The sequence below is a fragment of the Parasteatoda tepidariorum genome, chromosome 6 (assembly GCF_043381705.1).
Source record: "Parasteatoda tepidariorum isolate YZ-2023 chromosome 6, CAS_Ptep_4.0, whole genome shotgun sequence".
NCBI classification, from domain to species: Eukaryota; Metazoa; Arthropoda; class Arachnida; order Araneae; family Theridiidae; genus Parasteatoda; species Parasteatoda tepidariorum.
Window position 1 is genome coordinate 16,906,533 of NC_092209.1, and position 11,664 is coordinate 16,918,196.

At 30.9% G+C, this 11,664-nt stretch overlaps 1 protein-coding gene across 1 annotated transcript; it reads left to right on the top strand.

Moving 5' to 3' along the window:
• The first annotated feature begins 9,935 nt into the window (after positions 1–9,935).
• On the top strand, positions 9,936–11,636 carry LOC107441912 (calreticulin). The gene has a single exon (XM_016055320.3). The coding sequence runs from the start codon at positions 10,078–10,080 to the stop codon at positions 11,290–11,292; it is 1,215 nt and encodes a 404-aa protein (XP_015910806.2). The 5' UTR covers positions 9,936–10,077; the 3' UTR covers positions 11,293–11,636.
• Positions 11,637–11,664: the final 28 nt, after the last annotated feature.

The window sequence follows — 11,664 nt, forward strand, 5'->3', positions numbered from 1 at the left end:
AAAATAAGTGTTGCATTATGAGCTTAAGTCAAGAAAATTAAACAGCTAGAAACAAAGAAATAAAAAATTAAAACATAAATAAAAGACAAACAATCAAAGGAAAGAGGCAAGACTAACCCTTTGACGCAGATGACATGGTTGTCCCTTTTATATATAAATTTTCTGATAACTACAAGCAAAAATATATTTTGATATTTTTTAATTCTAAAACAACAGTCGAATAGATTATTAAAAAAATTTTTAGGTTATCAGAATTATATTTTTTCTAAAATATAAAATAAAAAAAAAATTTTTTTCTCCAATCATATTCAAAAAGTTTATCAATTGTGAATATCTGTTTCTTTTCAATCCAAAACAATTGTAAATAAGTGCAAATTTGTTCAGTTGAAAAATTATTGTTTGGAAGTGAGCCGTGTTGGAACACGGCTCACTTCCAAACAATAATTTTGACACGGCTTGGAACACGGTTTAACGCAGAAAAGGACACCGGTGTTTCATGTAGTATTTCATAATTATAAATTATTAAAATGCTAACTATAATATTTTCACTTATGATTTAAATTAATACGAAATAATGAAAAAAGTAAGAAAAATATGTTTAATAAAAAAATCTGCATCAAAGGGTTAATAAAAAAATATAAACAAAGTTACTGATGTATTAAAATCAGTTAAGAGGAAAGAATTCATAAGTGTTAATCACTTCCAGTTTCGATTTCTTATCAGAAAATTACAATTAATTCTACCCCGTATTAGAATTTCTAATTTTTAAGCGATTCGTCTTGTTTTACTAGTTAAAATTTTTTATTCATGCCGAATTTAACTTCAGAACATTTTAAAAAACAGTACGTACTGGTTCAATTCCATCACTGGGCAAAGGGCAATAGCCTTTGCTGTCCAGCTAAATGGAATATCGATTAAATAACGAAAAATTTCTTTTTTTGGAAAAATATTAGTAATTTACAATTGAAATATTAATATATTCAAAATGATAAAGAGAAAGATCATCTAAAAATTAAAATTTCATTTAAATGAAAAGAAAAGAAAAATATTTTCTTGGAAATATTTTTTACTTTAAATTTGTCCCTTTTTATATGGAAATGAATTTAAATAACATCAATTGTCAATTTATTAAGTTAGAATACAAAACTTGTTAGTTAAGCGTACAACTTACCAATGAAAGGAAAGTAAATAAGCAATTGTGTTTTCCCAGATAAGCTAAACTGAAAGTCAGTTAGAAAGGCTGCATAGCGGAGTAAATTGGATAAATAATACCAAGGGCCTCACCACTGCAGGAAAACGATCTCTCGTCAACTGTGTTTTATCGCGATGAGTAAGCCGGGTGTCACGTGCTTCCGGTTCAAATTACATGCTTCATTTTTCTAAAAGTGCTTTAATTACATCGGTTTAAAGTGATTTTTTTTTACAATGTTTAAAAAAACGTTGTCGGCATAGGGGTTTTATTGTATATTCAGAAGTAAAAGTAATACATTATAATTTTTGATCGAATGATCAGTTTTTTAAATGATAATCTTCAATCATAATTGTTTATGAGGTGAACCGGGGTTCGAATTCCAGTGACGGCTGGTCGATACGAAGTCCGCATCCGGCTTGCAGCGACCCCAGTGCTGAAGCAAAATATCCTCAGGGGTAGACGTATCATTGGCTAGGGTCCCCTTGCCGTCAGACTAACTGTGGAAGGATTTCGTGACTTTCCTCTCAATGTAACACAAATTCGGGTAGTTCCATCTAAAAGTCTTCTACGAAGGCAAATTTCGCCGTTTCGCCCACTACTTGATCCAGGAGTTCTCTTGTCTTCTGAATTGGATTCAAAATTACAAGGCTACGGAGATGGACATTAATAGTCGTAAACCCAAAAAATCGAGTTCGAATCCAGCGGCTGATGATACGAATTTCACATCCGGCACGCAAAGACCATAGTGCTGACGTAAAATATCATCAGTGGTCGATGGATCATGGGTTAGGGTCCCCTTGCCGTCAGGCTAACCGTGGGAGGGTTTCGTGGCTTTCCTCTCCCTGTAACGCAAATGCATGTTAGTTCTATCCATTAGTCCATCACAAAGGCATATTTCACTCAACACTTGATCAAGGAGTTCCCTTGTCTTCTGGATTGGGTTCAAAATTACAAGACTACGGAGCTGAACATGAGTAGCCGTAAACTAAAAAATTTGGGTCGGTTATTTAACGACGGTTGTAAAAATATGTAATCAAATATCTATTAAACTAGAAAGCATTATAGGGCCCCTTAAACTCGGAGATCTGGGGCATTGCCCCATTTGCCCCAATGATAGATAGCTACGTTCCTGGCCATTAGAGTTGATTATTAATGAACGGGAGTTCGGTTCATCAGTTATGAATTGCGGATTGCAATTTTACGGCGTTTAGAACAGAATTTTTAATAGCTTTTATTTTAATTTCAATAACTTTTTTAAAATCAAATAAAAGGCCGACTAATGACCTATATTGAAAAAAAAGAGGAAAAAATTACTATTTTATAGCTTACGTAATCCAAGCATAGAATTGTTTAAGTAAAATAGACACATTAATTAGTATCATGAGTGGTATTTTATTCCGACACTTTTCCTATGAGCTCATTTTTTGAGTGGAAGATTAGTTAATTTTTTTTAAAAAATTAAAAGAGGCTCCGTCCTCTCCTCACTTTGTTTACCAGCCCCCATGGTTGCCTCTCATTCATCTTTGTTCCCCCCCCTTTTAAAATTTAATATTTTTCAAAATAAAATAAAATAAATTTGCTTAAAAAATATATGTTCACACACAATAATTTTATGCAAGAACGTTTTCTTAATACGTTAATAGTAACAAAATGAATGCTTACTTAGATTTGAAAAATAATCAACTGCACTTGAAAAAAAAAGTATTTAGAATTAGAAATTCACAGATTGTGCGACACAATTTGAAGTAATGATGCAGAAGTAATGTTAGTTGTAAATAATGTAAAACGATAACCTTTTATTATAGAACATCTCAAATTGGAAATGGACATTATCTCTCTAGAGTCTTTTATATTTTAAAATATTTCGACTCGATAATAAACTCTTTTTCTTATTCTTTTTTATTATCTCAATTAATTAAATTAAATTAACTCGTTAAAAACACGACATTTTTTAAAATTCGATTTCTCAGGAACTATTCGACCGATTTTGCTCACATTTTGCATTTTGCCACGCGAAATTGCATTCTTTGAAATGATGCAAAAAATGTACACAATACTATTCAACACTTTTAAAACTTTTTCTAAATAAAATAGTAAAAACAAACTTCTCTTATTCTCTTTTATCATTCCTTAGGCCTACAGAGTAGCTCGAATGGTATTTTTACTGCAAGTAGTTGGTAATTCTCAAACTAATCACTGATTGCTAATTTTTTTAAAAATTCTTTTTCACTTCCTGCACATTTTTGAGTTCAGTTTCTAAATTTCAATTTCCAAGCCTTATAGTTTTTGTGTAGCAAAATAAAATGTAACGTAACAAAGACCATTTGGGAAAAAAATCGCAACAAAAGGACTTAAAATTGCAATAATTTTTAAGCAAATAGGAATTTCAGAAAAAAAAATCATAAACAACAATGACTCGCATGGCACTATTTTTAAGCTACAAGTTGAACAGTTTTCGAACTAATGATATAATGTGAGTAGCGATGGCTCAGGGGATGGAGCGTTTACCTTCCAAAGAGGCAAACCGGGCTCGAAACCCAACGAAGAAGGCTGGTCGATACGAATCCGCATCCGGCTTGCTCCGATCACAGTGCTGACGTGAAATATCATCAGTGGTAGACGAATCATGGGTTAAAGTCCCTTTGCCGTTAGGCTGACAGTGGAATGTTCTCGTAGTCTCGTTTCTTCCTCTCCATGCAACGCAAATGCGGGTTAGTTCCATCAAAAAGGCCTCCACGAAGGAAAATGTCCCTCAACACTTGATCCAGGAGTTCCTTTGTCTACTGGTTTGGGTTCAAAATTGCATGACTACGGATTTGAACATTAGTAGTCGTAAACAAAAAATTGGGTCGGCTGTTCAACGACGGTTATATAATAAAATAATGATATAATGTTAAAAAAATTTACTTTTTCTGTACTCCTTGAAAGTTTTCTACACACCTTCATAATTGCAAGTTTTCTAAGTTGAATAGTTTTTGAGCGACGAAACAAAATGCAACGTTATGCTGAAAGCCTAAAATAAAAGTGGCAGCTGCTCTTACTATTTTTTAATATAGAGTTACAAATAATAATGCATTATATAAAATAATGAAAACAATACTTTTAAAAATTATAATTTTTATGTTAAAGTTTTGGTAATTAAAATGTTATTTTTGTTCACAAAACAAAACCGCAATTTTTTAAAAAATTGAAATGTTGTCTATTTATTTCAGTAAGCAAATAGTCTCGACTATAAATTTCTTACGATGAAATTTAAAGAAGAAAGATGTAATAATAAATGTAAGTAAACAAAGTAATAAATGAAGTTAATTGGAAAACGTTCGAATTTTACGAGCTGTTTAAAAATTATTTTGAATTTTCTTAATCCGAATTATACTCTTAAAATAACGTAAAGAGAAATATTTTTTAGACGAAATTTCTTGATTATTGAAGTTTTTAGTATGATATTAAAAGTGTTTTTTCTAACAGAAATTATAAATTTTTTAAAAAGAACATTGATTTCAAATTTTATCTAAACAGAAATAATTCATTAAAATGAAAATGCTGAAATGATGCTATGATCTTGGTTTCAGGAAAAGAAAACTTACTTTTTCCAAACTTAGATCCCTAAAACAAGCTCTTTTTTTCCGTATAAATAAAGTATATGAATATGAAATAAAAGAACATTTTAAAAAGAACATTTATTTCAAATTATATCTAAGCAGAAATAATTCATTAGATGAAAATGCCGAAATGATGCTAGATCTTGGTTCAGGGAAAAAAACACATTTAACAAAATTAAATGCTTAATTTTCCAAACTAAAATCATTAAAACAAACTCTTTTTTGCCATATAAATAAAGTAAATAAAGTCAATTTATAGTTTTTAGATCAATTCGTTTTATATATAATTACGTTTTACGGTAATGATTTTGTAGCTTTATGGGAGGCCATTCACACAAAGGTAACATAATCCTTGTTCCATTTCAATTTATTTTTCTACTAGGGAAAATAATAATTTTACCTTTTCATCCTCTAAAATAATACTTTCAAAATTATAATTATTTCAATAATTCTAAATTAATTATATCAAAATTAACAAAAAATTACATTGCTTTATTATTAATGTTAAACCTATTGTGGATGAACAAGTGAAGTTAGAAAATGTTCGATTCTCATCTTATTCTTAACTTACTTTAAACAAATAAATAATTTTTTGAGGAACAAACAAAATTTTTTTTAAATTGCTTTAATATAGAATAGTTAATGCGCGATTATGCAGTTTAAAATGGAAATTCGAGAGTGTACTAGCAACGTAAAGAAGAAATTTAGAAGGAAAAGAAATTTAAGGTCTACATTGGAAAAAAAATCTCTACTGAAAAGAGAAAAATAAGTTATTTTATCGTTTTCTGTGAAACGTATTAAATCTTTTAAACATTGTTATGATTTATTCTTTCTGAGTTGTTTTAGAAAATTAATTAATATTGTTACCTTACATGGAAATTGCTTAAAGAAAGATAAAAATATATATGCTATACAGCGATAAACAGACGATTTTTTTTTTTGAGCAGACGACTTTAACTTTATAACATTATTTAGGATTTTTAGTTATAGAACTATTTAAGATTTTAGTTTGGAATGGAGCAGTGACAATAAAGAATTACTTCCTGTTAAAAACTACTAATTAAAACTACAATTTTGATCAGCAAAAGCATTTCTTCATTAATAAAAAAATTTTCAGAAGAAGTTTTAATACTTCGAATTTTCGCAGAAAGGTAAATTTTGTATTTATTTTAAAAAATATAGTCTTTCAATAATTTAACTGTTGAAAGAAAATGCTTACTTTTTTGCATTAAAAGAGTCATTATAGTTATTTTAAATCTATCTTTTAATTCAAAAATCGTAATTGATGTTTCTTTATGAAGAGCTTCATAAAAGTTTAGTTAAAGATAAAAGAATTCATGATTTCAAATTTGATTTTGAAAAGCATCATGGAGAAATTTCTAAAAGAATCTGTTGGAGTTGTTATTATTTTATCAGAATTATAAATTAAGAATATACTTTAATTATTTTAATATTGCTATCAGAAAAACGATTTTTATTTTAAAATTAGTTAATAAGTTTTTATCTTTCTTTTTTCTTTTTAAGTTTTAAATAATTGTTCCGCTTGAAGCTTTTACTTATATAACTTAAATATAATAATAATAAAAGTTTCTCTTGTAATTTTTTGCAGAATTAAATATATGTATTAAGCTATTTATTTTTTGATGATAAATATTCATTAATTGATGATAAATATCCGAATCGAAGATTTATGTACTAAGCAATAATAATAATAGTTTGATAAACTACAAACTTATTTATTCAAAATAAATAATGGTATATATGCAAGATAAATCTTGAAGTCTTAACGTTGAAAAAAAAGTTTAAAATGCAATAATAAATTTAAATTTTCGAAAATTGTTTTAGCAGTGATTTTATGAAATCGTGCTGTATTTTGGTTGTTTAATTAGTTTATTAGTTAATTATTTACTAGTTAGCTAATTAGCTGTTTAAAGTGAAAACAGTATCTAATCACACAGTTTCACAAATATTAGTGAAGCACTTAAAACTGTTCTTTTCTAGAGAAGAAAATGTGACTTAGGTGTCATTCAAGAATTAAGCAAGCATGGCAATGTTGTCAGCAAAAATAAGTAACTCACAACCTCATACGCTTATGTAAGAAAGACAGCCTTCTCTCCCAATTTTTGCTTTAACTTTGATAGGATTAAATTTAAATCAAACATCTAGCTTTGTGCAAAATTTATGTTTTAAGTCATTTTTTAATACTTTGAAAAGAATATTTTTTAGGAATCTTTTGTTTTCTTTATGTGGTCAAAACTCTTGACCCCTAAAACACTTGCCAGCAGTTTTTTTTTTTTTTTTTTTTTTTTTTTTTTTTTTTTTTTTTGCAAGCTGAATTTTTTTTAATTTAAGAAAATTTTGGAAATAGGGAGGTTTTAATGTTTTACGTAAGCATAGCTCATAGCCATTGTTAGAAAAATAAGCAAATTACAAACCCCTTTCCCTTTAGGTGCTATTATAATATTCGAACTGCCCCTGTTCTGTTGGTGTTAATTTTAAAACATAAAACTATAACTAAATGAAGAAAATTAGGCTAAATCCAGTCAGATCATATCATCAATTTTTATTAGAGATCATGAAAGATGCCAATACGAAGTTTAAATTTTTTAAGAACCATTACTAGCAAAATTTATTGTGATAACATTATTAAAAGAAATTGCTCTCAGCTGCAATATTAATCACTTTTAGTATAGCTAGAGTACTAATATTTTAATTGAAGCTTTGTGTTGAATGATATCAAGAATTCCAATCATTCAAGCAGAATTTGTTGTCATATTTTCACTTATTAGATATATTGTTGAAAGAAATTTTGAACACTTTTCGACGAAAAGTAATCAAACTGCAACTGGAGCTTTGTCCCTGATGACAATACAAGTTTGCAATGATTTCCTGATCGCTAAAAACAAAATTTATCATTATATTATTTATCGCTTTAAGCGATAGATAATATAATGATAAATTTTGTAATACCGGAATTTACTTTCAAGCTATATTCTGAGCGTATAATGAGCTAAATTTATTTCTGCATCTCGATTCTTAAATACAAGAGAAGTTTAATTCGTTTTTTGAGTGCTACAAGAAAAATTTATCGTATACCGTCAATTGACATCTTGACTATTTTTCGATTAGCTACAATACTTCATTTTAACTGCGGCATAATGCTGGGAAACAGTACAAATATCAATGGTTTCCTGACATTTAAAATTAGAATTTATTTTGGAATTTTAAATAGGAATTTTTTTCAATCGAAATTCTGACTACTTTCTAAGTAGATGGAGTGCTCAAATTTAATTAAAGCTCTGTTCTTAATGTCAATAGTAATTACAATTGTGTTAAGAGAGGTGAAAAAATTTCTCAACTGAAATGGACAGCTGGTCAATTTTGTTTTGTTTCGCAGATAAGTTTACTATTAATGGAGCTTAAAACCAAAACGTTAATATTTTATCTCTGTGGTGTGATCATGGGATCACCACAATGTTTACTTTTCCTACTGGGCTGTCTCCAACAGGAGCGCCCTCTTCATTGCCTTTGCAGGATCTCTAGGGCTCGACTCATAGCTCGTCTTTAGAGATTCTTGCAACCGCTAAGGAGGGGACGCTATCTTTTGGAGATAGACCAGTATTCCCCGTGGATCTCGAATAGTTGGTTGCTTTCTTAAGCAGCAGGATAATTTTTGTTTTTTTTCCCCCTGTGTGCTCTAGAGTTTAATCATTGATTTTTACCATAATAAGTTTTTCCTTATCTCCTAATTATTTGATGCATCAGGTAAATTCAGCAAGAAAACAATTATTATTCAAATGACTTAAATTAAATTACTATCTACTCCCTGGAGCACACAGGGAGGATCCAGCATGCACGTGGTGCAGTTAGGCTCTTGTGCATTGATGAGCCGTTTAATGAAATGAACATGTTTCTCAAAACCGAAAGGAAATAGAAATTTTGAATAAAATGCCTTCGTCTACAAAAATCTGTGTTTTTCATTTGAATGGAGATATACAACTTCTAGCACAAGCAGATGGCGAATGATCTTCACCACATGGCCCTTCCATCAACCACACCTCCCGACAATCTCATAAAAAGTTCTCATCTTTGCTCTGAATATACAAAATAACTGGTTCTGAAGAGTGCAAAGTGGTTTTCCGGTTCTCAAACATTCAGAACGCAGAGCTTGTTACGAAACAGTTGAACTTTGTTCCTTGCATCGGAGACCACCTCACTAAAGAGGCAAACAAAAACGTTCAAATAGCAGCAGCAAAGAGGCTTTACCGCGTTCGCCTTGTATATTTCGATCACTTTCGAGCACAATTGAAATTGCAGTTTAAGGGAGCATTCACACTACATGCAATTGCCCTAGATGCACTTGCGAAAGCTTAAAGGACAGTTCTCGCTGAATGTAATTTATTCGCAACTGTGAAAAAGCATGATTGGCGTATTTTTAACGCGTATGTATTTTCCACCAATCAAGTTCTCGAGTGCATCTAGTGTGAATGGCCTTTTAAAAACTAGTCTGAGGAATTGCTTGTGCGTGCACGATTCACGTTGACGTATGATCACATTTTTGAATGCATGAACTGAGAATGTTCCAAACCGAGGACAGATAAAGTGCACTCTCGGTCCCTTCGCTAGCTGATTAGAGTATTCATCCATTTACTCACTGACCTCTGCCAGTGATGCTTGACTTCGGTGATCTACTGGGATCTACAGCCACTCTCAGACTCTCACTAAATGTGGTTCACGCACTTCCGATCGTCGTCGAGGGAGAATGAGAACTAAAGTGATGAAAAATATTTTCTGCCGTAAATACTCTTTAATCAGGTTCATTTTTTTCAGCTGTGATTGAAATTGTGCGAAATACAGTAGTTGAGAATGGTTTTTTAACGATCAGTTCATTATGGGACTTATGAATGTGCTTGCTTTGTACTCATCAAGACCTTTTCTAAAGCTTTACTTTTTCCTCGCAAGATAACGCTATCTATTTACGAAGTTTCGGCAAGAAATAAATTAAATTCGATAAAATAAATTAATCATTTCTACTTTCTCTTTTTATTGACGTTTGTAACTAAAATAATTAAATTGATTAAAATAAAATAAAAACACTGTAGAATATTATTTTTTTCTTTTAATTAAAATATTTCTATATTTTAACTGTCACTGTGATATACAACGCTAATGCATCGTCGGCGTTTGTGATTGTGCAGTATCTGTTTCACTTTGTGTGGCTATTAGGTTGTAAAATTAACTGCTGATCAGTGATCGCGGTATATTATTATTACTGCATTCGCTATGAGGTTAATAATTTTAGTAATCTCTCTGTTGTATTTTGAAACTCATGCCAAACAGTATTTCGTGGAAGAATTTTCGGATGATACGTGGGAGAAAAAGTGGACTCAATCCGAACATTCTGGAAAAGAATGGGGAAAATTTGTCCTAACTCATGGTAAATTCTATGGTGATCCTGAAATTAGCAAAGGTATACAGACTTCTGAAGATGCTAGACATTATGGCTTATCTACGAAATTTGAACCGTTCAGCAATAAGGACAACACATTAGTGATCCAGTTTACTGTCAAACATGAACAGAGCATTGATTGCGGCGGTGGCTATGCCAAAATATTTGACTGTAGCTTAAAACAGACTGATATGCATGGGGAAACACCTTATCTTATTATGTTTGGACCCGATATTTGTGGACCAGTTACTAAAAAGGTACACGTAATCTTTAATTATAAAGGCAAGAATCTTTTGATCAACAAAGAGATCAGATGCAAGGACGATGTGTATACCCATTTATACACTTTGATCGTTAAACCTGATAATACCTACATTGTTAAGATCGATAATGAAAAAGTAGAAAGTGGTGAGCTTGAGAAAGACTGGGATTTTCTTCCACCAAAGAAAATAAAAGATCCTGAAGCCAAGAAACCAGAGGATTGGGATGACAATCCTAAAATTGAAGATCCTGAAGATAAGAAACCAGAAGATTGGGAACAGCCTGAATACATTCCAGATCCCGATGCTGTGAAACCTGAAGATTGGGATGATGAGATGGATGGTGAATGGGAACCCCCACAGATCAATAATCCAGCTTTCAAGGGTGAATGGAAACCTAGACAACTGGATAATCCTAACTATAAAGGACCCTGGGTACACCCTGAGATTGATAATCCTGAATATGCACCTGATCCATTCCTTTACAAATATGATGAAGTTTGTGGAATTGGATTTGATCTCTGGCAAGTAAAGTCTGGAACAATTTTTGACAATGTTCTGATTACTGATGATGAAAGTGAAGCTGAAAAGCATGGCCAAGATACGTGGGGTGCTATTAAAGAAGCTGAGAAAAAGATGAAGGAAAAGCAAGATGAAGAAGAAAGGAAGGCCACTGTAAAGAAGACGGATGATGATGAAGAGGAAGAAGAAGATAATGAATTAGATGAGCCTGATTCTCCAGATGCCAGTGAGGATGCAAATGATGCTGAAAGCCACGATGAACTTTAATTTCCCTATTCTTAAATGTAATGAATTACAACTAAACAATACTCATAGACATTCTTAAAAGCCATTGAACATAAGACTGCTCATATTTATATTTCATATGCAAGGACCAAAAATTAATTCATTCAAAATCACTAAACTTTTTGTTATATTTAAATCCACTTTTTATTACACGTGATTGTGCTTATTTTGGTGACTGGTTTGAATTGTTTTATGATTATCTAGTGAGAGAATAGTTACAACTTAGCATTTATTGCATTGTCACAAGCTCATGATCAACAATTTTCTACTTTATATCATGTAACTTATGTATTGAAATCTTCATTAAATCTCGTTATCATTTTTCAGTGGTGTTGAGTATAATTTTCTCAGTTT